Source organism: Daktulosphaira vitifoliae, unplaced genomic scaffold, assembly GCF_025091365.1.
Source record: "Daktulosphaira vitifoliae isolate Bord-2020 unplaced genomic scaffold, ASM2509136v1 Scaffold_1, whole genome shotgun sequence".
NCBI lineage: Eukaryota > Metazoa > Arthropoda > Insecta > Hemiptera > Phylloxeridae > Daktulosphaira > Daktulosphaira vitifoliae.
The window spans coordinates 50,126,695-50,153,718 of record NW_026099572.1 but is presented as its reverse complement, the minus strand read 5'-3'; the positions used below and the strand labels follow the sequence as shown (position 1 = coordinate 50,153,718).

Here is a 27,024-nt window from a genome sequence, read left to right as displayed (position 1 = left end):
AAAGCTTATTTATTAATTTCCCTTAAACTTAAAAAAAAAAATTCCCAAAATTTCTTTTATTTATTGATTTAAACTTACTAGATAATAAAAAAAAATAGGGTAGTTATTTAAAAAACAAAAGTTGATTTTTTAAAGTAAGGGATAATAGAAACTTAGGTTTTCTTTAAAAGTAGCTTAACAATAAAGCATTATTATTGTAAAAAAATAAACAAAAATGATTAGCTTTTATATTTTTAAAAATATTTTATGAGGATTAAAAGAATTGTATGTATTTATAAATTTTGTATATGTCACTTTGAAGGGTCCCAAGTTTGTACAACTTTGATTACATAGTAACAAAGAAATATTTTTCGTTTAAGGGTGGAACACCCCCTAAAACTATAACTTTGTTAATACTATATTATTAAGTTTTAAGTCAATCAGCAAAAATTTGTACTAGTGTTGTGTTCAGAATAACTTAATAGGAATTTTTTTTTGATGTTAGTAGATTATACACATTATTAGATAACAATGGTTATGAGACATTTTATCCACTCCTCTTTTTCCAACGCAGTTTTTTCAATATTTTTTTTCCACTGTATATTTTCTAACATCTTCTTTTTTTACTAACATTCTTTTCCATTAATTTTTTCCAAAAAAAAAATTTTTAATTATAATAATAATAATATTTATTCAACAAGATTTTTGTTGATAAGAAGACAAGACATATTTAATATCTTAAACGTGATATTGTGTCCAACATCTCGGAAATACTGAACGATTTCACAGTCTTCCGTCCTCGTTTCATATTCTCTTGCTAACTTGGTAAGTCTTTCTTCGGTTTTTAATCGAGACAAGTTTTCTGATCTCTTGATTTTACGACCGATATCCAATTCGCGAAACATAGCCTCAGTATCTCCCCGTTCTTTCTGAAGCTCTACCAAAAACATGTATAGGCTTGAATGGTATTTACCATTTCACTGAGATTTTCAAAGTTTCGCGGCTCTTATTACACCTAACTCGAAGTCAGTCATTATTATCCTAACAGAGATAACATATCTGCATCGATCGCATTCTTCCTTGATTACTTGAAATACCTACGTATGAAATTTATTTTTTATTTTTAATAATTTATTTATTTGTTTTTTTTTATTTACTAAGAACGATCTTAACCATTTCATAAGCTTTTTCGGTTTTTTTTTCATTAATGCATACACAACCGGTAGTGCCACTTTCTTTTAAAAACTATTGATGATTTGTACAACAGCAGCCAGAACAGAGAAAAGTTGAAAGAATATTATTTAAACGTCCCATAAACATACCATGAGCCATTTCTTACTAATCTTCTTAGATTTTCTTTCGTTACAAATATTAGCACTTTTCCGACAGACTCCCCTGCATCGTCGCCACTCCAGGAATCGTAAAGTAAGAATATCTTTCCTCCTAGAGTATGCTTGTAATTTTCAGGCAAATCTTCTAAATCTTCGAGACATTGTGGGTTTGTAGATATATTTTTTCTACATTTACGCTGAATTGCCTTTATTAAGTTTGACTTTTCACCAATGCTGAGAACATCTGACGATACTGCTTGTAGTTCGGTTCGCAGAAGCTGAGCTGGTGGAGCTTCGGGGTAAGCTTCTGTTCGGCGTTTTAAATTTTCTCTAATCTTCATAGCGTTGGCCTCTTCGAAATTTGGAGCATGTGAGTGGCCCCATCAGAACACTTTAAAACTTCCACAGCCTACTTATCATTTCACTTTTAATTTAAATGAGTATAAATAAATTCTAAATCTTTATAACGAACCTGTTCACGAGTTGCACATGAACGAGTGACAACACGGAATCGACACTCCGGATATTTCCGACATATCCAAAAAACGAACATATTTAATAAAGATTTTGATTAACTTCAAATTCTCCAATTACTGATTATAAAAAAATTAGCAACTACACAATTTGAGATTCTGATCGAATTTAAATATTGAAAAAAATATTAACAATTGAACTAAAATTATCATGACAACCATTAGAACAAAAAATAAACGTGGATAAAAAAATTAGTAGAAAAATCGGGTAGTGACAAAAATAGGATGGAAAAAATGATTTACAATCGATAACAATATATTATATTATAATAATACTGTATATCATGCAATATTATATTAATTTTTTTTTTGAAATATGTTTTATTATTTCTTCAACATTTGCTTGGTATTATCAGTCGAAAACTAATATATCTATATATAATCTATACATAGATGGCATGAAACATTTTTAATTCTTAACATTTGGGAAAATTGTGTCAACAATTTTGTAAGAATTATGCTGTATAATATTTATTCATTTTTTTAGCGATTTACCAAATGATGATCCATCTAATCAAAATGATGATCCTGTAAAGTATGCATTTGTTATACAACTGACTTTTTAAAGATATACTACAGCAAATATTTTTTTTTAATTTTAGCCGAAATCAGAATGAAAACAAAACAAATGTCATAAAACCTGAAAGAAGAAATAAAATAAAAGGTAATTAACCAAAAAAAAATTTAATATTAATTATAAACTAAAGATTAAAAATGTATTTAACTCAAGATTACGTATTTCGGGGATAGCATTATCATTATCATCGCTAAACACGTACTGCTACTGACTGAAAAATACTATGACTTATACCTCTAGTGATGTTATCACCTAATATTTTATCACTTGGTCGAACGTCACATTTTATCAGTTTAAACAAGTTTAGTAAGGAATTTTAAAGTGGGTCAATATCCTTTTTAATTAAATTATTCTTTTATTTAAAATTTTTTATTGCCTTCCTTATACTAAGTTCTTTGTAATTATTTACGTTTTTAATTAGTTTTAAGATTTTAATGGAGTGATTATGTGTCAATTACTATTCAGCCATAGGAATTTATCATCTTTTTTTATTTTTAAGGTTTCTTATATGTTCTTTAAGCCGCCTGGTTTTTATGTTTAGTTTTGTTTGTTCTACATAATATTTATTACAACTTTTTGATTGCGTTGTATAAATACCCGATTTCCTTCCTTTTACTTTATCTTTAGGGTTACTTAATAAATCTTTTAGATTATGACTTTGAGATCTTATTAAAAAAATATTAAAATTCTTAAAAATTGAAATTCCTGGATAGCATAAAATGGGTGATCTAATTACTTTTTGTTCTTCCACCTTAAAAAGTATACTGGTTGTCCTCTTTTGTTTATAACACTTTAGTGTTTGGACTAATTTTGATTTTGATTGAAATTATGTTTCGTCATACATAAAATTTTCCCTATATTTTCTGTTCGTTATGAATTTATTTAATGAGTAAAAATAATGTAATGTTGTCTGAAGACTTCCGTATAAAATATTTTTACTACTACAAAAATATCATTTACATACTTAATTCAAATTTTTTTGAAAACTGCTATATATGTTTATTCAATTTATTTCGAATATACTCCGAAAAATTTCTGCTAAAAGTGGTGATAAAGGATTTCTTATTGATGAACATTCAATTTACTCATAAAATTTATTTTGAAAACGTAAAACATTTAGACTCATAAATAAGTTTGTTAAATTTATAACCTCATTCATTTTATCCTATTTTAATTTTTTTTATCTAGTCAGTTTTTATAAAAACCAATTGTTAGTTTATTGAAATACTTGGAAATAATGCTTAGGGAATTATATAGATTAATGATAAGAATTAATTCTTTCATTATTTTGAACATTATAACTAGAATTTTTGAACTAAATTAATATTATTTTAATTTGAAACACTAATAAATTTTTGAATAGATGATAACACCCTTATGTTGTTTAACCATGTTGTATTAATAAGTCTGTTTTTTTTTGTGTCTTTTTGAGTCATTTTAAATAAAATAATTCAAATATTGAGTTGTTTTAAATTAACATTTTAAATATTAGCTACAAGTGATTGGTTTTTGTTGTATAATTCACCACTATTAATTAATATACATTTTGTTAATAATACTTTCATTTGTTTTAACCTTTTTTAATTAATGAAACTTTTCGGAGTTAAAACTATTAAGTTTTTAGGAACTGGTTTTAAAGAGTTACCTAAAATAAAAATTAAGCAGTTTAGATTTGATTAGGAGTTCTTAAACTTCTTTTTTAAAGACTTCCGGTTGGTCCGTTGCTCGATTCTAAAAGGGATCATTTCTATAATATATTTTATGCAATATAAGTAGTTTTAAAAACATTTTAATAGACTATTTACTAACAATAACTACTTATATAACTTTCTAGGTTTTTATGTATTACTTACATAGTTAAATAGTTTATTACTAATTAAAAGAACCTATTTTTGACAGGGTTCCCATCTTTTAAAATAAATAATTTGAAGTTCTGATTAGGTATTCGGCTCTTTATTTTCTTCGTCAGAATTAGTTTTGATATGTATGCTCTTAAAGGTTTTAACCAATGGTTACAATACAAATATTATGTACATATTTTAACAATAAATAAATGGGAAGTACAATTTTTATTGCAATTTTTTAAATTATATAATAATTATATAAATTAATTTAATAGATATATATGCGTGCATATAAATATAATCTATTTACAGGTAAGGTAGACAAATGCAAAACGACGTTCCAAGCACCGAATAATTCTCAGACTCTTTGTTCGTCATTGACAAAGTAATATATTTACAATATTATTTTTTAATGATTATTAATCAATAAAATTTAAAAAAATTTTTAGCACTTGTCGAGCAACATGTAATGAAGGATATAAGTTTCCTAAAGGGAATTTTACTTTGGTATTTATATGTGAAGGTGACAAATACAAAATTAAAGGCACCAATTTATTTGATGTACCATTTTGCCAACGTAATATTTCATAATATACTGTTATATTTTAATAATAAATACATTATACTTGTATGTTGAATATAACAATTTATAGCTATTTGTGACCCTCCATGTGAAAATAACGGTCAATGTGAAAAACCTAACACATGTAAGTGTTCTGAAAATTATGCTGGAGAATTTTGCCAAATAAAGGATACATCATTGTACCATCTAAAGTAAAAATTATTTGTAGTGAATTTAATATTTAATTCATATAGCCTTACATTGTCGCCTTGGTGTCAACATTAACTTTATAGTCGTTTTATATGTAAACTTCAAATATCGTAGTTTATAATATAGGTGTTCTTACAGTTTTGATAAAATTCAGGTTTTTTGTTTTTATATGTCAAATAATCCAAAATTATTTATCAAACATAAACTTAATTTAATTATGACCGCTTCAAACACTTAAGCCATATTTTATGTGAATAATTTTGTCATTTATTCTATTTAATTTTTTAATAGTATAATAAATCGCAAGATTCAATGGTAGTAAATATAGTACATAGTATGTTACTATATAAACTTTATAGTACTTAATAGATCAGTTCTTGGTGACTTTTTTTAGAACATAAATTTTCCAAACTAGGTTTTAGCATTTAATTTTCGGAGATTTTTAAAAGGGAAGATTTATTAACTTTGTTAAAACAAAATACTTTCAAGAATCAAATATACTTTTAAAGTAATTTTTAAAGGTATCTTTATTTTTTTCAGAAATAAAAAAAAATGGTTTGCTTTAAACCCCTGATATTAATACTAATTGAATAATTTGATATTCATATTAAATAATTTATGACATTTTTTTTTATCTATTCGAAATTAAACTCATGTACATATATAAGAAGTAATTAAAGCGAAATTACTAGTGGTTATTAGCAAAATATAAGTTTTCCTAAAAAATGTCATTTTTGTCATATTTTCCCTGCTATGTGGTAAGATGACGAAAACGATTGTAAAATTTTGTAACTCAAAGTATTGTAAAAGAAATGGGTCCTTATTAATTAATAAATTATATTATTTACTAATAAAAATGTTTGAAATTTCAAAATATGAATTTCTAACCAAAACAAAATCAACGTGTGTGCCATGTGAGTAATAAAGTATACTGTAATAGACTTTTATGCTAGGTAGCGAATGCTGTTATATATGATTGATTTTGAGAAATACTGAATTTGTCATCTTTCCTTATATTTTTGACATGAAGATGTTGATAAAATTAATAATAATTATTCTAGCCCTCATGCAACTTTAGATAAACATTTAATTATGCACAATAAATAAGACAGAAATTTAAAATTATAATTTTTATCAGGTGCATATTTTTGGATTTATATTTAGTTATTAATAATACAGATGTTAATTCATTTTTAATATGCTATTGATCTAATTATTTGACTTAGAGATTTAAACTACAAATATATTTACTTAATTTAACTAATTTATCATACATCCCCTTTAAAATTTATATTCAATATAATTAATTTTAATTATCCAATGGAACTACATATATAAAACCATTAAAATATATAAAATTATAAGCATCTCAGCACGAGATAGTAATAATGGGACAATGGCCCCTACTAAGAATTTACTATTATTTACTGTTGTTCATATTATTTTTCTAACATTTTTATTGAATTTGTTAAATTTTGTATGATTATGATATGATAATTTGATTCTAAAATATTTCATTAAATATAAGCACAGGTTTTATGCTATTTGGTATTTTAAATGGTTATATTTTTGTGACAAAATAATTATTTGTAGTGACGTATTATGATAAAAGCAGATAAATAAAGTATTATTAATTAATTTGATTATACTATTATGTACTATACTATACTACATATACTATTATACATACTATATTATTTAATGATAAGTTTTCCATTTTTTATTGCTATAACTAAATGTTAAGATTATGGGCGCCATACCTATAAGTAGGGTTACCAATACATGTTGAATACCGCTCAAAAAGTAGGGATATAGGGTTTTAACTCTACCCGAAACTAATTCGGCTATATAGTGAGGGGATAAAGCTCTCCAGTGGTCTATTATCATATAATAATGAGTCACCTGTTCAGGTTCTATTATTCCGGTTCTGGCATAAACATACTTTTACTTAACTACCTAATTAATAAAAAAAATGTTTTTTATTTATATAAGAGAACATAAAGAAGCAAGTTCTGATTTAAACCAAGCACCAAGTAATATAATATTTCCTGATGAATTTCCAAACCTTAAGACAGTTGTAAAGCAATCAAATTCAAGTTGTCACGGATTTCCTCACACACCAATGAACTCGTATAAGAAGTGCAAATCAGAGTAAAATTTACTTTAAATAATAAAATGATTAAACTATAAATTTATTTTTTAACTTAATGATTTTTTTTAGCGTATGTACAATTAGTTGCCTCGAAGGACATAAATTTTCTGACGGAACGTCTGTCACTGATTTATTTTGTAAAAATGGAGTTTGGTTACCTGGAAATAATGAATGGCTCATAGTTCCCAACTGCGTTCCTATTTGTGAACCATCTTGTTTAAATGGTGGAAATTGCATTAGCCCCAACACGTGTCAATGTCCGACAGATTTTAAAGGACCCCAATGTCAATATCGTATGTGTTAAGTTTGAGTTTTTGGGAATACCCAGGTAGTTAAAAAAATTAAGTCAACTTAATTCATTGCGATTTTCAGCTGAAAGTTCTTGTGATATTATGAAATTAAACTTTAATGGAAATTTTAAATGTTCTGACAATGATGTAAACAATAATTGTACACTGTGGTGTCCTCAAGGATCTATTTTAGAACCATACCGTTCATCAGAAATCGAATATACTTGTTTATATGAAACTGGAAGTTTCTCACCCAAACATATACCACAATGTGTATTTAGTGAGTAATAAATTTTTTTGTTTTTCTTTTATTTTACAAAAAATAAAGCAAAGTATTTTAAATATTTCAGATAACCAATTAACACCTGTTAAAGTTATAACTTCGGTCATTGAAGTGACTGAAACTTACCATATACATCCTAGTAGTTGTATTACTTGGGGTTATGGAAATTATAAAACATTTGATGGAAGAGTTTACAGCATTCATAGTGATTGCACATTTACTTTAATTAGCGATGTTAAATCTAATTTATTTCAAGTACAAGCACAAACTTATCTAGGATCAATAAGTCATATAAATATATTTGTTGGGGGTAGTGAATATGCGATAAAAAAAAATAGTTAGTAGGAAATGTTTTATCATTGTTAAGTTGTATTTCCTTAATTTTCTTTATTCCGATTTTTAGATGATAATAGTATCACTCTTGTAAGTAATAAAATATCACACACTATACCAATTGAGCTTGCAGATATTGGCGTTGAAATTCTCGGAGGACAGACAGTTTTAACCAATTTGCGTAATGCTAATGTAAAAATATTTTGGAAACCAAATGTAATAATAATAATTATTAACTATACTAATTAAATTATTTTGTGTTAGTTAATTATCAATTATTGATTTATAAAATTCTAGGGTGTTTTACAAGTTGACGCTGGTATAGAAATTTGGAATTCGACAGAAGGACTTTGTGGAAATATGGATGGAAACCCAGAGAATGATTTAATGTATAAAAATGTACCAGATTTTGCTAGTAAATGGCTCGTTAATGGGTTTAATGAAGTATGTGAACGACCTATTGAAGAAATAATTGATGTCACAAAAGAAGTTTTTTATAAAGCTGAATTATTTTGCTCAATACTGAAGAAAGAAACTTTTAAAAATTGTACAAATAAGCAATTAAATACAGAAGCTTATATTGAAGTTTGTAAAATGGAATACAGTCATTGTATTTTGAAAAACGATGAAAACTGTGGATGTAACAGTATTGCTATTTACGTTCAAGATTGCTTCGACGACAGCCGTAGAATACTTTGGAGGGATGAGCGTCTATGTCGTAAGTACAAAAATGTTTAGTTGCGTAACTATAGTTAAAATATAAATTACAATTTTCTTTTCAATTTTTTCATAGCATTTCAATGTCCAAGTGGAAAAGTGTACTCCCAATGTTTACCTGCTATACAAAAAACTTGCTCATTACCTTCTGATTTAAAAATTTTAAATAACAATGAACATTGTGAAGAAGGGTGTATTTGTCCACCAGGATCTGTTGAAAATAACGGTCAATGTATATCCAAGGATCAATGCCCATGTAAAATGGGAAATATATTTTATAAATCAGGAGATATAATATCTAAAGAATGTAATAAATGGTAAATATTTGCACGTACAAACTTATTTTATTAAGAAATAATGCAAGAAAAAAATTTTAAGCACATGTATTGGAGGTGAATGGAGTTGTACTAAAGCTACTTGTCGAGCTGAATGCTACGCTGTTGGTGACCCACATTACAAAACTTTTGATGGATTAAAATTCAACTTTATGGGGTCTTGTTCGTATTATCTCATTGTGTTACCTGAATTCGCTATAGAAGCAGAAAATATTCCTTGTGATGGTACACTATCACAGGAATTTGTTTTCGAAATGACACCATTTTCGGGAAAAGGAACATGTACAAAATCACTAACTATACATATTGGAAATACTACCAAAATTAAATTAGGACAAAACAAAATAGTTACTGTTAACGGTGAAATTATTGATAAGTTACCAGTGTCTGTTTTTGATTTAGCGTACATAAGACACTTGTCAACATTTTTTTTGCAAATTGTAATATCAAATGGCATTGAAGTTCAATGGGATGGTGAAACAAGGCTTCACATCTATGCTAATCCAGAGTTAATAGGCAAAACAAAGGTAAACTTAACAGTACTCTTGATTGCATAAAAGTTTTTAACTAGTAATTAATTTTTGAAGGGATTGTGCGGGACGTTTAATGGTAATCAAAAGGATGATTTTCTTACACCGGAAGGAGATTATGAAATAGATGCTGTAGCGTTTGCTAATAAATGGAAAACTAAAGAGAGCTGTAAAAATAGTGATCTAGAAGTGGCTTTACAATCTCCTCATCCCTGTGATATTAACATTCAACATAAATATACAGCAGAAAGTTATTGTAATAATATTACTGGCAAATTATTCTCAGAATGTCATATATTAGTAGATCCTTCTTCATATTATGAAGATTGTCTTTATGATATGTGTTCATGCCACCCTGGTAAATTTTCACGCTGTTATTGTCAAATATTAGCTACATATGCTATGGAATGTAATCACCAGGGTTTGAATATTGATTGGAGATACGAGGCTAGACAATGCGGTATGTAATGTATATGTACGTATATCTTTTGTTCTTTAATTCATAAATTAATTTTCTTAGGAATTCAATGTCCAGCTGGTCAGCAATATAACTCATGTGGAAATTCATGTCAGCGCACTTGTCATGATATGTCTATAATAAATTCGTGTAAGTCATCATGCGTAGAAGGTTGTTATTGTCCGCTTGGTTCTACTTTATCAGAATTTGGTGAATGTATACCAATGTCTGAATGTCCATGTTATTATAATGGTCAAAAGTATAATTATGGACAAAAACGAATGGACGGATCAACCAATGATCTACAACTGTGTACATGTAAAAGTGCAGCTTGGGACTGTAAACACGCCGAACCATCAGAAATTGAGTTATGGAAAGATGTTAAAACAACTTCCTGTAGTCATCAAAAACACTTAGAATTTACAGAATGTGAACCCGTTGAACCAATAACATGTTATGTATGCAAAATATGTATCTTACTTTTATTTCAAGTTACAAAGCAAAAAACCCAGTACAGGGGGGTGGTGGTACAGTGTTGACGTGATATAATTGGATCAAGTATAATGATATCTGACAGTGATTAAAATCACTATAAAAAAAACGCTTGGATGGAAATCTTTAGATAGTGTTTAATTTAAAAAAATTGGTGGATTATTCCAAAAGCTACATGATCTGCTAGTTCCATATTAATATCCTGATTAAGATAAAGTATGTCGAATGAAAAAGGGATTATTAAAAAATATTATTTCTCATAAAAAATTGTGGTGATCCACATATTTTTCAAAAAGTTATAACGTTTTAAGTTAAAAATGTAAAATATAAAATCGACAATTTTAACACGAAAATAGCATACGGTAGCTATTTTCACCGTGAAGACAAAATAAAGTACGAAATTTTTTTTTTTCATAATAAAGTATATTACATTAAATTTAATTTAAGATATATATAAAAGTGTCAGTATTTTCGGAACACTTTTAAAAGTAAAGTTGAAAAAGTTAATTTTTTGTGAAAAAGTTGTCATTTTGAATCCCTCTCTGTGGGCTGGTAAAGGGTTAAATTTATAAAAAAAAAATATAGCATATGATAGGTAAAGACATCAAGCATCTATAAAAAAAAAATTATATTGATTTGTTTATTTTTTAAAAAGTTATGGCAGTTTTAAGTAAAAAAAATTGAAAAAATTTCGAAAATTAGCGATTTTTAAATTTGTAATTTTTTTGGAGGTTCCCCTCATTTACGGGGAACAAGGGAAATTTTTTCAATTTTTGAGGGTAATGTCTTCAACTAGATACGACTTGTGATCTTTTGACGTATCATTGAAAGAAATCGGTTCTGTGAGAGCTGAGAAAAAGTGTTAATAGACAAAAAAAAAAGAAAAAAATACATCATAGTAAAATTAATACCTTCTTAGCTTCGCATCGAAGTTAAAAAATAATAAGAATAATCTTTCAATTTTTTCTTAAAGGTAATTTTTATATCTAGATGAATATCTTTGCTTATATTAAACCAATACTGCTTTAGAAATAATTTAAGGAATACATAAAGATAATGTTTTTTATTAATATTTCCCTCAATATTTATCTGCTTCATAATAACACATATTTATAATTCATTAAATATACATATTAAACAGCTAATTCTGTAAATTTTTGTTTTTCACTTACATTTCTGTTTTATAACAACTCGAATTTTAAATTATTGCTATGAGTGATTTTTATTTTTCAATTAATTAAGTTTTAAACAAGTAAAATATATGAAAAATATTTGAATGTCGAAACTTTTTAATTAATTTTGTATAAAATTGTGAAACAATTGTTTAAATACCGTTTAGGTAGTGTATGGGTAAACAGACATANAAAATATTTGAATGTCGAAACTTTTTAATTAATTTTGTATAAAATTGTGAAACAATTGTTTAAATACCGTTTAGGTAGTGTATATTCTATAGTACATTCTAACAATTTTTTTTTGTTGTATATTTTGATAGTCATCTAAAGTCTCGAACTATATAAACATATTTTTGATTAGTATCATTTATTAGTATATTATTAGTTATCATTTAGTATGCAATCAAAAATTTAAAATTTAACTTAATTAACGAAAAAAAATTTTTCTTCTTAGTTTTCTTGAAAAAAAATCATTTTTTAATTGTGGTGTTTAATTACCCATAAAGTAGTGATTATCGTTCAAATAAGTTGCAATACTTTTTTCTGATGATATTTTGAGTAATCATTTAAAATTATTCTACAAGTAGAAAGTTTGTTTTAAAGAAAAAAATTGCTAAGGTTCTTTTTTTTGAAAAACTCAATGAGTTTTTTTAGTTATATTTGTAATATTTTTTAGAATATGCATGATCCTCCCCAATTGACACCCGCAGTTTGCTATTCTGGTTGCATTTGTAAGAATCCATATGTGCTCGATTCATATAGCAAGGAATGTGTTTTGCCCAATGAATGCCCTTGTCACCATGGTGGTAAAAGTTATAGCAATAATGAGACATTTTTTGAAGGTTGCAATATTTGGTAAATATTATTTCTTATCTATCTAAATTTGATAGTAAATTTTTTACCTCAAAATTATATTAATGACGTAGTGTGTTGTCATAATACAAAAATCATATTATTAGAAAAAGCAACTAAATCATGGAACTTAAAGGGAAAAGTTTTAAAATAAAAACCTAAAAAAAATTTATTTTTAAATATAGTATATTTGAAACAAAGTATTTATAAAGTCTAATAAAAATGTTTTTTTTCATTGTATGTATATTTTTAGTGAATGCCAATTAGGAAAATGGAAATGTAGTAATAATGAGTGTAATGGCGTTTGTTCAGCTTGGGGCGATTCTCATTTTCAAACGTTTGATTCGCATTATTATGATTTTCAAGGAACTTGTGAATATATACTAGCAAAAGGCACGTTATCAGATTATGAATCATTTGTGACATCAATAGATGTTAGTATTCATTAAATTGTGAACCATTATAAACATATTTTTTGATTTGTAAATTAATAGAAAATACTTGATATAAAAATTTAAATTTTGATTTTATAATAGTACAATCAGTCTAGAACTTTGTATTTATGTATAGAATTGAAATTCGCTGTCTTTAAATAATATTTGCTATTGTAATATGAATATATATATATTTATTACTATAAATAATATGAAAATTAAAAAATGATTCCAAGTTTAATTAATATTTATTGCAGGTAGTACCGTGTGGATCTACTGGTGCAAGCTGTATAAAATCAATAACCTTATCAGTTGGTAGTGGATTAACAGTTGAAACTGTAAACATGAGAAATAAAAATTATTTACCAAAGTTAAACAGGTAAATTGATAATTTTTAAATATTTCAGAAACCTGTTTAGTGTAAATCTATAATCATGACTTGGGTTCATTTAACTATTAAATAAATATAGATACATAATTCTGTGCAAAAAATTGTCAAATGTCAAGATTTGATACGTTTTTGTAAAATAAAATTGAGCTATTTTTTAAAAAATTGTTTGTTTGACGGGTTTCTGAAATAATTGAGTAAATTATTGTTAGTTTATTATTTTCGATTTTTTTATTAGTGATAAACCATTATTTTTTCTTTATTATTTTCATACAAAAATTAATATTTTTTCTTAATGTATTAAAATAAATTTTTTACTTAAAAAATGGAAAAACTTGTATGCTTGTGTTTAAGTTCACCTATGTGTGAAGTAATTAATGCCACAGTTTTTAAATATCTAGCAGGTCTTCAAGAGGTAAAATAAAAATAATGTAAGACTATTCTAATATATTTCATTAAAATACTTATTCAACGAAGTGTTATAATTGTGTAAGTGTTGTTTGCGTTAGTGTAAAAATTCTCAAATAATATTTTGAGTAAATATTTTTGGGAATATTATGTATTCAATTTGAGAGCATTATTTATCACAAATATAATAAAGAAAGTTTGATAGTAGCGAAAATAATAAAGTTATTATAGACAATTATAAGGCATAACCATATGGTCCATAGGTAAAATTAAATGGATGCAAACGATTTTAAATAGAAAATTAAATAATGAAGCTGAATTAATTGTCAAATATAACTCAATTTCAGTTTTCATTATGAGCAAATATATATTTATTATCATTTTTTATTATTCATCCCTTATAATGGTCACACAATAGAACGGTTGCGACCGTTTTGGACAGTCCGTCCGGTTCTTCTGTTTATTAACAACATTACGAATATTATTTAAATATACTTTAAATAACATCCGTAACAATATAACAGTTGCACTGTACTTGCTGTATGTTGCGTCATCAAACCATTGTTATCACAATTTAATAGCGTTACCATTTTACCGTTTTTAATCAAGTTACATTAGCAACAATCGGATTGTGTTTACAACTCTGTATGTTATTACCAAGATAGAAGAATAGCATATAATGCCAAGTTGCATAAAACCAACATTTAAATAAAGGTTTAATGTGCGTTTACACAAATTAATACATTTTTTATTCCAAGAGATAATGGGAGTTATTTGTCATAAGGAATACACCAAAAACAGTCATGCTTAATAATACTCGGAGCATAAACCATTAAAGTAAATATTTAGAATATTCTCACGCTAAAAGAATATTATTGGAAAAATATTACCTTTTCAATTAATTTTTATTTTCTATTACTTTATTATTGTAAATAAAATAGTGATGTAATCTTTCTATTATATAAAATATATATTATCAAATTAAAAAATTTTCTATCAAATATAGTTTTGACCAGGGATTGAAAACGTTATCAGTTTTACTTTTCCAACCATCATTTAGTGTATCGTTTCTTCTTGAAACAATATAAATAAAATCGTTTTGTTTGTGTGTCCACAAATTTATTAATAACAAATTATCAAATTACATTTTAACCGAAAAAGTTATATATTATAATGAATAATTCATTATAATTATTATATTGAGCTATTAAATGAATATTTTCATTTATCAATAATAATTATTGAGACAGTGAATGCAAAGTAGATACATTTCTTTATATTTAATATTATTTTAAAATATATTAAAAGCATTCTGAGTAGTATACGTAAAAATAAGATTTTTTTTTAAAATAGTGTCTTTTTTTTATATATAAAAAGTCAAAATTTTATGTCAATTGATTATAATTTTAACGTATTAAATTAAAAAATATTATATAAGAGATCATCAACTTTGCGACCCAATGGCTTAATTATTTATATTATTAAACGTGAAATAACGTAAAATTAACACAATTAAAAAAAAAAAATGGGGTACTATTAAATAATTTGGTATCTATGAGACGTTTGTGTGTTGTCCTTTAATAATTCTATAATTTTAATTCTGTATAATTTTGGTTGTTAATTAGTGTTATTATAAATAATTATAATGTATTAATTTTTGAGTTATTAGTATTTTTTTGCCTATACTTAAAAATGTTTTAAATAGAAAAGTAATGCTTTAAATAATAATAATTGATCGCTCATGACTATTTTCTTTAAAATTAAACATATTTTAAAATAATAATTTAAAAACTAAAAAAATATTTAAATAGTTTACTCAAAAAGCCACTAAAAAATGGCGTATACATATTTTAGAAATATTGTTATCATTATCAGCATTAAAAACATACTCATGTGTTTTGTCCCATCTCTAGAATGCGCCTATGAATATTTTTAATATAATATAAAAAAACTTGTATTACTTCGTGAATAAACTTTTAATTTATCCAATTTTCATAAAAAAAAAAATTATTTTTGCATAAATATAATCTTAGAAGTGTTAAAATGATCCATAAACGGCAAAAATTCCTTAAAATTAAAAATCATGTAAAACAAAAGTTTCATTTTTGAATTCTCCTTATATATCTAATGGATAATCACAAATTATGGAAGTTCATGTAATCAAATATTATTATTGGATAGCATCACTTAAGATAATACTAAATAAAATGCTATATGAATGGAAATCCGGGCCCTATTTATTATATTATAAATGAATAATATTCCTAGATATTAAACATTTTTTTAAGACGATCTCTGTTTATGTTTACATACAGTATTTTCTATGAATACAGCGAAAGTTACTTAAAATGATTATATTTACTTAGAAAAACTTGTACGTAAAATGTTTTAAATAAATTGAATAATGATTTTTAACTTATAATATCAAAAATGTCATCCTAAGCTACTGTCTACTTGATCTACCCTTAAATATGATATTTGTTGTAATTCTCCGTGAATATTTTATTGAACTACATACTTTAATGCAATTTATAGAATAATTATCAAAGAAGTTGGACTATTTATTGTTGCTGAAGTACCAGATATGGGAATAGTCATACATTGGGATAAAGGTACCAGAGTACACTTACAACTTGATCCAAAATGGAAAAGCCATGTAAGATTTTTGTAAATATTAAAAATAATATTATGAGAATTGATCATTCGTGGCTAATTTTAACACTAAAAAATATTAAAAATATTTAACTAATTAAGCCATAAAAATCACGTAAACGTATTTCGGAAAAAACGTTATCATCATTATTTAGTGCTAACAATTTCCAATATACTGATTCAAGTTGTTGTCGACAAGTCATTTTCTATTTTTTAAGTAAGTTAAACATATATGTCATCATTTAAAAAATGAAAATGGTACAAATCAAAAATTACAATTATAACTAAAATATAATGGAAGAATGAGAGGGAATAGAACTACATTTTTCTTTGATAGTTGAAGTTTAAATATCCTAATAACTTTTGAATAGGAAAAAACATATATTTTCATTTATTTTTGAAGATATTCCACAAGATCATCCTATATATAAGGTTCCTTACAGTAGCGCAACTAGAAAATAAATAAGGCGGGTGTTATACTTTTCTTTTTGATTATCAAAATTTGTTTTTTCTGGATCGCTATTGAATAAAACTCAAATGACCAGAAAAAGGGTCATCATGACCAAAAATTAAAACATCCCAAATAATTTTGGGTAAGAAGGATAACCTCTAACCAATTTATAGTTGCACCACTGATTCCTTATCTATATCTCTCGAAATATCTTTGAAAATATTAGAGCTAATTATTAATATTTTTTAACTTTTCAACTTAACTAGTTAATTATTTTTCCAATAAACTTTTTAACTTAACTAATTTAATTTTCTGTCTAAATAACTTAAAAAAATAGGTTAAAAATGAAATTTTGGACTGATTATTTTTAACATATTAAAAATCAAAATCGTAATAATTTAAAAACAATTTTTTATCATTTTATATGTAATTAGTAATAATATCAAAAATTAGAAGTTATAGAAAAAGTGTAATTGCAGATTTTAAAACAGAGCGAAAAGTTGATTTAGAAAACTATATTTTTGCTTCTGATGATAGTATCTTGTATTCCAGTGAATTTATTCATAAGTAATAAACATTTTTTATTAAAAAATATTGCATCAATCCCTTTAAATTTTTATACACGTTATAAGTAAAGGAATATACAATTACTTTATTATTTTTATAATTTCTCCATATAAATTGCAATATTAAATTATTAAACATCAATTTCATATTAAATTTAATTACCATTTGTTTTTTTTGTGTTTGACACTCATTTTTTTCAGCTCTCACTTGACTAATTTTTTTCAACGATATTTCAAATGATTACAATTCGTATCTATTTGAAGATATTACCCTCAAAAATTGAAAAAAATTCTAATTTATTTTATTATTTATTTTTGATATGATAGGTTTCAACTACAAATTTAAATCATTTTTCTTTGTAATTTAATAATTCTTTTACTCTATTTATGTGTGCTACTACTAAACTGTAATATTCCAAATTTTTTGGTAACATGTTGCTACATAAATAATTTCTAAAAATTATAATGAAATTTTATAATACGCTCTATTTTTTTAACAACTTTTTTTTAGTTAAAGTAAATCATTAAAATTATTTCAGTTCATATTTTAATTGTAGAATCTTTTTAAACACCAAAAATTAATAGGAAATGATTACTATTATTTCTATTTAAGATATCTATTTTCGATAAAAATGCAAAAAAAATAGATTAAATATGCCATTTTCCTTATTTTTAACATATTAATAATCAAAATCAGTATTAGTTTAAAACAATTTTTTTTGTTCTTAATTATTTTTTTTTATGTAAATACTTATTTTTTAATAATATTATTAATATTAAAACTTAGTAGTGATAGAAAAAGTCTAATTGCAAATTTTGAAAACATCGCAAAAAGATGATTTAGAAAAGTTTATTTTTGTTTCTGATGAAAGTTCCTTATAGTTCATTGTATAAAACTTATAACTTTGTTATAAGCAACAAACATTTTTTATTGAAAGTATTGCATGAAGCCCTATAAATTTTTATATGTGTTTAAAAGCAAAGAAATATACAACTACTTTTTGATTTTTATAATATCTCCGTAAAAATTACAATATTAAATTATTGAATATCAATTTCATACTAAATTTAATTACTATAATTATTATTTATTCATATATTATAATAATTATAATGTATGAATAAATAATAATTATTATAAATCAAATAACTAATCGGGATAAAATTAAGAGTTATTGTTGCTTTTGAAATAATCTACCAATTTCTTAAAATTAAACACTATCTACAGATTTGCATCGAAGTGTTTCTTATGATAGTGATTTTAATCACTATGAGATATCATCTATACTTGTCCCAACTGTGTCGCGTCCCCACTGTGCTACCGTTTTTTTTTTATATCAGATTTATTCAATTAAACATTTTTTTTTTAATTAATATATAACAAATAACATATGATTGTAAAAACTATCTCAACTTGAAGTGATAATTTAAAGTATTTTAAAATTTTTTCAAAAATTTTCAACTTTTAATATCTAATACTATTATTAATAACAATATTTAAAAAAATAAGGTGAATGGATTATGTGGAAATTATAACGATAACCAAATGGATGACTTCATTACTCCTTATGGTGGAATACCAGAAGTTTCTTCTACATTATTTGGAGATTCTTGGAAACTTCAGTCGTATTGTTCATTACCAACTGACGTCCGAGTATGTTTACAAGATATTTTAAAAGTTATTTTTAAATTTTTTTTCAGTGCATGTCATAGTGATTTATTTTTTTCAGGACGCTTGTCTTATACATCCACATCGAAGAGAATGGGCAAACAAAAAGTGTGGTTTGCTAAAATCATCACTCTTTAAATCATGTCATCCACATGTTTTGGTTGAAAACTATTTACAACGGTGTATTTATGATACATGTGCTTGCGATCAAGGAGGTGATTGTGAATGCCTATGTACAGCTATAGCAGCTTATGCTCAAGAATGCAGTATCCATGGCATTAATATTAAATGGAGATCTCAAGATTTATGTCGTATGTTTATGAAGAAGTTTATTTTATTTTTAATTTATATTTTTAGACGCTCTTTTTTCTATAATATCTTCAATTACATTTTGAAATGGGGTTTGTGCTACAGTATACCCAACTTCTATTAAGCAATTTAACATGTAATCTGTGTTTTACATAGTATATTTTATTTGTGAAAATATCTCGGTAGATGTTTTGTTGATAGAACTTTGAAAATTTTATAGTATTGAGGATCATAGTAATGATGTAGCTTGGTTAGGGACGAATATATATGGCTCTGTGGATGGCTATCCTTAAATTTAGCACACCCATAATTTTTACTCGATTTGTGCCGACGCTTGGAATTAGTGATAATTTAAAAAAGACCGTTTAAGGTAAAAAAATGTTATGATTTAAAAATTGTACTTATAATTTTTTCAGCTATTCAATGTGAAAATGGAACATTTTATGAATCATGTATTCCACCCTGCTCTTTCAAGTCATGTGACGATTTTATTTCAAATACAGAATTGTGTGATAAAAAATTATGTGTTGAAGGTTATTAATTATAAACTTCTTATAGTAAAAAATCATGTATTGATGAATATAGTTCCAGAATAATATTTCATTCGACCAAAATTTTTGTGGAATGAATTTTTGCAAAATTTTAAATGCTATAGACAAAGCATTTATGAGATATGAACGATTAAAAAGGAGATACGTGGAATTGATTTTTTTTGGACTATTTATTATTTTATATTATTTTTAAAAATTTAATCCTACTTAATATTATTAATACAGAATTTATTAATTTGACTATATAAACTAATGTTAATATTAGTAAATCACGGTGGGATACTCTGTATATTAATTAATTATACAATTTTATATAGTTCTAATGTATTTGAAAAATGTTATCACCATAACTTGTTATTAAAACTACAAAAGAAGGATAAAACGCTCATTTTTTGAAAACTATTGAAATTTTAAACTTTTGTAAAGGAAAAAATTATTTGAATCAAAATCTATAAACAATATGTAGTTAAATCATTTTTTTTATCCATCCACGGATAAAAACCTAAACTTTTATTTTATTTTGTGGTTACCCCTATTTTAAGTTTAGTGATCCCTTTTTATCCTTATACACAAGTCAGTCTAGAATTGAGTGTTGATGTCTATACATCGTTGGCACATACAAGCGTTGGGTAGACATGTACACATGACTGGTGTAACAGCTACCGCACAAGTTATCCGACTGGCATCAAACACTATACTTTAGGCCTTCTCCGTTTCAAAACTACTTTATGTCCTATTATCTGTTGTCCCCGCGCACATCCAAGATGGAACAATCCATCTAAGTTTTGTTCAGGTCTCTTCATACTTTTTGACAAAATTTGACAAAAAATACGTGACGCAACCTTATAAGTCACCTCTTATTCTTATCCCTATATACAGGAACTTTTAGCTTATTTTAGTTATATATGTAATTCCACTTATTTGTTATAAAATATTATTTTATATTCATCCCTAAAATTTTATAGGGGTGTCAACTTAATTTTATTGAATGGCAACATATATATTTAACCATCTTATAAAATAGAAAACAATTTAATTAAGTAAATAGCTGAGTGAATAACAAGTTTTGGACCAATATTTCAGAAGTTATTAACAATTTGAAGTATTGATTGGAGATGAGGCAAGGATGTTGCCTTTTTTATTACAAATTTTCTATATTTATTTATAAATATATTTTTTCATATGAAAGCCACACAACTTTTCCATCTAGATTTAATAATTACATTATTTTTTATTTTATAAGTTAATTAACTATAATGCTAAAATAATTATTATTTTAAGAGAGATTGTGTGTCTAAGTTAAATGAATCATGAACAATTTTTAGATTCAAATCATATTTTCTTTTAAAANGATTGTGTGTCTAAGTTAAATGAATCATGAACAATTTTTAGATTCAAATCATATTTTCTTTTAAAAAAATTGAACATATTCAAAAGTTTATGAGAAAATGAATACCAGTAAAATTTAGCTCTCTCAATACATTTATCTACCCCATGACTTGCAGTATGGTTGAATTATATATAATGATAAATGTTTAAAAAAATGATTTATATCGTATTGCTCTAAGTTAACTGTAATCGACAATATCTCTTTAACGTTTATTAAATAGCACTTAAAATTTTGTCTCGTTCTAACTCTATTCATTTATATGTTTAGTTGGCTTTTTAGTATTTATTTATAATATATATTTTTATGTAATTTTTTTAAAATAAAATGATGTGCAGGTTGTGTAAGAACTCATTGTCCGCAAGGTCAAGTTTACTCAAATTATTCTTCTAAATTATGCGTTCCCATTAACTCTTGTAAAATACCTTGTCAGATTGTAGGAATCAATGAAGTCTACAACGAAGGTGACGTAATTCTAGAAGATGAGTGTCATAGATGGTATGTTACCAATTTTTATTGAATTGTAAAATTGAATAAAAAACATTTACGTCTTTCAATTTAAGCTTTTGTTCTAAAAATAAAAAGATATGCAAAGGACAACCATGTGATCAAACAATAAGACCATACAGTACAATTGATGAAATTTATACTACTACTGATTTACCTTTCACTTCAACTACAAAACTTTCATTGTCAACACAAATAACAGATAATAAATGTATATCAGGATGGAGTAAGTGGATTAAAAAAAGTTTCCACAATAGTAAACTTGGAGTGCAGTCTTTCCCTTCTATTGAAGAATTTAAAAACATAGAATTAAATATAAATAAAGAAGAAGTAAAATGTTTCAATAAAGTGTTTTTTCTTTGTAATTAATAATCTATTGGTAACATTTTTTCTAAACTTTAATGCTAGGATTTAGGAATATGTTCTTTTGAAAATATTATTGATGTTCAATGTCGTTCCTTGAAAGCGATAAAAGGCATTAAGGAAAAATTTGAACAGATAGACTGTACTGTGGATAATGGAATAATGTGTAATAATGATTGCAAGGACATTGAAATCCGTATCAATTGTGATTGTGGAGGTATAATTAAAAACAGTTTTACTTTATTCTATATCTAATACTTATGTTTTTATCTTTTATAGATACTGAAGATACAATGCAAAATAAAGTTATAAAAAACAGTAGAAACAGAACTATTACTCGTCTTGGTAAATATATCACAGTCGTAGTATTATTATTAAAATTAATGTTTAAGTTAAATATTTAATTACACAAAAAAATCAGTTTGTCCAGTAGGATTAAAATGTAAAGTTATGTGTAACCAAATGTGTCAATCATTTGAAAATAGTATAAAAACCACAAAAGTGTGTGATTCTTCACAAAACTGTATTTCTGGTTGTGTAAGTGAATTAGAAAAATTGAATTCCTGTCCAGAAGGGTGGATGTGGAGAGACAAAGATACCTGTGTTCAAAAGAATGATTGTACTTGTTACTCGAGGAATGGAACATTAGTAAAGGTTAGTTTATTAATTATATTAAACTATGTTTTTGAGCGATTAATTTCCTTTATATGATTTAATCATAGCCGGGTGGAATTTTTAAAGAAGACTGGTGTACAATTTGTCAATGTATAAATAATGCGTATGTGTGTGATGACTCATCTTGTAATATTCATGCAGCAAATATTGAAAAACATGAATATACTACTTCTCCTGTAAATGGAATTTCAATAGAGTTGGGACATGAATATACTACTCAACAATATTTTGAAAAAACGCAGTTATATAATATTATGTCTACAGTAATAAGTACTGCACCTAGCACTATGAAACCTATAGAAACAACATCCACAAAAAGTTATACTGACAAAATTATAATAAACGAACTAGAAACGACATCTGAAAATACATTATATGTTCCATTAAGTGTGTCTCCTCCAACTATTCATTGCGATAATAATCAGTATGGTTTCTTAGATTTACACTATATATTAGTATAAAAATCGGCTATTTTTCTAAACCCCCTAAATTTGTGTAAATTTTCATAAAGATAAGTTGCGTAAAATTTTGACCATTCAGATAATTTTTAAGTCTTCCCCTTGGGCCTTTTACGTTGATTTAATATACGACTTTCAGAAAAAATCTGAATAATTGTCCATAACTTTTCTTATTATCAACATACAGATTTTATAGAGTATTCTACGAATGGGAAAAAAATATAAGGATTAAAAAATAGTGCTATATTAACATGACTGTATAATTATCAACTGTTAAAATCATTATTACTTGTTAAAAATTACCCAAAACTTGTAAAAACTAAACAAAGCTAGGTTTTTTTTCATAAAATGTGTTTAGTGAACACAAGTGATTTTTGGCTAAAACAAAAGTTATATATTAACCCATGTATTGTGAGGACTAAAAATTGATGGTATTATTATATTTATCATTAAATAATCAATTATGTTGTAAAATAAACGGGTTCCTAATGTATGGTTGACCTGAAGGATCTGAAAGGTGTCGGCAATTATGATAAGCAAATAATAAGATGTCCGTTGTGGTTACTAATTTAGACTATAATTTAATTCTTATTAATGACAAAAAAATATGTTGGACGTCTCCACTTATACTAATATTATACCAGCTAACCAACAATTAATATTAGAGTATGTATAGCAATAAAGTAATCTGATCTTATGTTTCTTGTTATTTGACACAGTACAAGCAATAATTCATTCCAAGAAAAAGTCCCCGCAACTATCCATTGCCAATCGTTGACGTTTACATTGTTACGTTAGCTAAGGACAGTGAAGTGAACACCTCGAACGTTGATGACGACTCTTTTAAAAGGAGCACTTGACTAGAGATCCGAGACTTTTTTTTTTGTCTTAAAACGAATAGAACCACTTTAGCAATTACGCTGGTGATACTCCTAGTGATTTAGATATTGATACTAATTTGGCACACGCATAATGCAACCTGTGCTCGATCTGTGGTAGGCCAGATAGGGTTGATAAGCGATGCGTTGATAAACTATTTAGTGCAGTTACCTAAATACCCACTTAACTTTCAAAATATGAGTTATTGAGCTCAAACTCAAAATAAATGTACTACTCGCAATATGTGTACGTTTAATACATGAAAATGTTAAATAGAATATATATAAATTACCATTTACACTAGTTTACAAATAAAAAAAAATGTTCAGACCTATGACTTGTGATAGTCATTTTTATGTAAAATCGTCCACTGAGTCCGATAATGAAGTCCAAAATACAAAAAGTAGAACAGTTTTTGAGTAATTGCGAAATTAGCGTTTTTCGTGTGCCACGAAAAAGTGTTTGCATTATATTCTAAATATCTTTAATTCCATTCAACCGATTCATTTTTTTTACATAAAATTAAACAGTATTAAATTACCTATAACTTTTATCTTTAACAATTTTTATTTGACTTTGTTCTCGTTTGCTATCTACGAATTCACCACTGAATATTTATCATTTTTTTCAAAATGTCAGAAAAAATTCAGAGTTTTACATAAAATACACCAATAAAAATATATTTATCAACTATATATTCAATAGACGTTATACTCTAATACATAATAATTATTATATTTTGAAAAAAATGATAAAAATTCAGTGGTAAATTCGTAGATAGCAAACGAGAAAAAAGTCAGATAAAAATTGTTAAAGATAAAAGTTATAGGTAATTTAATACTGTTTAATACTATGTAAAAAAAATGAAAATTGGTATGGTTTTTCTTTCTAAGAAATAGTAAATTCATATCTAAATAAATATGTTTTGAGGCAATTAATAGCCTTTCAATATCCACCTCTCATGAAGCGTTACACCGGGTATATGAAATTGAGATGAAACTACTCTATTTATGTCCTGAAAAATGAACTATAATTTAAAAAATTCTTGATAATCATTTCTTGGTTGAATTATCTTTAATTTTTTTCAATAGATTTCACAATCTCATTAATTTTTAGTTTTATTATTTTTTATAATTTTTCAAAATTCCAGATATAAAGTTATGTCTGTTATATTATTTGACGCCTTTTGAAAATCGTTACATCTTTACCACATGTACAACCTATGTTATTTTCAAAACACTTCTTAGAATAATTTAAAAAATATGCTAACGCCATGACAAATAAAAAGTTTATGTTTGCGTCACTATTTATCGCAATTGTATCAAATATAACTAAATTTTATAATAAAATAAAATTAAAGTATTATTACATCCAATATAAGTATTATAAATGAGTAATGCCTGATCTCTTGCAGTTTCATTTTCTAAGGCTGGAACAGCAAGGAGTTTTTCAGTATTACCACTACTAATAATTATTAAAATCAATAATTCTGCGTTTTCCTAAATTAAGAAGTAATTTATCATCCCAATGTAAAACGTGAGCCGGAAAATCATGTACCTCGCAATTGTTTTGATAGTCACTACTACCTTTCTCCTCTTATTGTCAATGTTTTACTAACAGTTATTTCATGCAATAAGTTACATATTAATTATATATTTCAACAAAAAATTTTTATCCAACTTTTATTTCTGAAAATCTATCATTGAATTAATTTGAGAGGTTCAGGGCTATAGGATAAAATTGTCATAATAGTCTAAAATTTTACACAACTTATTTTTATGAGTGTTTAAATAATATTAAAGGTTGCTATAAAATAATCGATTTTTAAATGACAACTTGTTATATATACATATTATTTAAATTAATCTTATTTTGTATAGAGTGGAAAGTATATCTTCTAATTTGGGGCCTAAATCATTTAACGCTAGTTCATGGTACAGCCCTAATACCGAGCCTTACTATTCGCAAATGGATTCAGCAGATAATGGATTTTGGAGACCAGCAGAATCGAAAGAAAATGAATACTTGCAAATAGATATTGGATATATAGAATCAATATATGGGGTTGAATTAGCTGGGAATCCGTCTTATGATGAATATGTGACTAGCTATATAGTAGCATTCAGTACAGATGGAATTGGTTTTAGCTATGTATCTTATAATGGAATACCAAAGGTATAATTTATTAAATATTCTATATAATTATATATATATATTATGTATATATAGAGTGGAGCACTCTGTATTATCAACAAACTAAACTCTGTCCAACTGATAACTCTTATAACTTTTAATATAACTAAAATGTTTTAATTTTTAACAATTTTTAAAATTAATTAATAAAATAGCCACTTTTTAAATCTTTTCTTACATATAATTTTAATAGGTCGATAACAACTTTAGAATCAATATTTATTAAGTTACGAGCATTTTAATACATAGAGTGGATATTACAACTCATACTAGTAGGAGAAACTGTACTCATTCACCCATATTTTATGTATTAAAATTCTTTTAACTCAATAAGTACTTATCTTAAAGTTATTATAGAAGTATAGAAATTTATTTTAAGAAAAGCTTTAAAAAATGTTTTAGCTTCGATGCGAAACGGAGAAGGTATTAATTTTACTATGATGTGTTTTTTTTTTTTTTTTTTTTTTTTTTTTTTTTTTTTT

General features: G+C 25.6%; 1 protein-coding gene across 1 annotated transcript in view; it reads left to right on the top strand.

Moving 5' to 3' along the window:
• Nucleotides 1-27,024, top strand: part of LOC126896631 (hemocytin) — a 46,294-nt gene that overhangs the window by 1,047 nt on the left and 18,223 nt on the right. Inside the window, exons 2-30 of the mRNA XM_050669570.1 lie at nucleotides 2,331-2,378; nucleotides 2,446-2,507; nucleotides 4,577-4,649; nucleotides 4,714-4,841; nucleotides 4,918-5,038; nucleotides 7,029-7,187; nucleotides 7,258-7,481; nucleotides 7,561-7,758; nucleotides 7,829-8,098; nucleotides 8,165-8,310; nucleotides 8,392-8,812; nucleotides 8,888-9,128; nucleotides 9,190-9,673; nucleotides 9,734-10,136; nucleotides 10,197-10,591; nucleotides 12,477-12,655; nucleotides 12,906-13,086; nucleotides 13,344-13,465; nucleotides 16,418-16,538; nucleotides 19,062-19,205; nucleotides 19,282-19,531; nucleotides 19,946-20,062; nucleotides 21,806-21,965; nucleotides 22,031-22,304; nucleotides 22,383-22,554; nucleotides 22,617-22,682; nucleotides 22,759-22,991; nucleotides 23,060-23,436; nucleotides 26,230-26,524. Of these exons, the coding sequence (XP_050525527.1) occupies nucleotides 2,331-2,378; nucleotides 2,446-2,507; nucleotides 4,577-4,649; nucleotides 4,714-4,841; nucleotides 4,918-5,038; nucleotides 7,029-7,187; nucleotides 7,258-7,481; nucleotides 7,561-7,758; nucleotides 7,829-8,098; nucleotides 8,165-8,310; nucleotides 8,392-8,812; nucleotides 8,888-9,128; nucleotides 9,190-9,673; nucleotides 9,734-10,136; nucleotides 10,197-10,591; nucleotides 12,477-12,655; nucleotides 12,906-13,086; nucleotides 13,344-13,465; nucleotides 16,418-16,538; nucleotides 19,062-19,205; nucleotides 19,282-19,531; nucleotides 19,946-20,062; nucleotides 21,806-21,965; nucleotides 22,031-22,304; nucleotides 22,383-22,554; nucleotides 22,617-22,682; nucleotides 22,759-22,991; nucleotides 23,060-23,436; nucleotides 26,230-26,524 (6,064 nt within the window). The remainder of the gene's footprint in view (nucleotides 1-2,330; nucleotides 2,379-2,445; nucleotides 2,508-4,576; nucleotides 4,650-4,713; nucleotides 4,842-4,917; nucleotides 5,039-7,028; nucleotides 7,188-7,257; nucleotides 7,482-7,560; nucleotides 7,759-7,828; nucleotides 8,099-8,164; nucleotides 8,311-8,391; nucleotides 8,813-8,887; nucleotides 9,129-9,189; nucleotides 9,674-9,733; nucleotides 10,137-10,196; nucleotides 10,592-12,476; nucleotides 12,656-12,905; nucleotides 13,087-13,343; nucleotides 13,466-16,417; nucleotides 16,539-19,061; nucleotides 19,206-19,281; nucleotides 19,532-19,945; nucleotides 20,063-21,805; nucleotides 21,966-22,030; nucleotides 22,305-22,382; nucleotides 22,555-22,616; nucleotides 22,683-22,758; nucleotides 22,992-23,059; nucleotides 23,437-26,229; nucleotides 26,525-27,024) is intronic.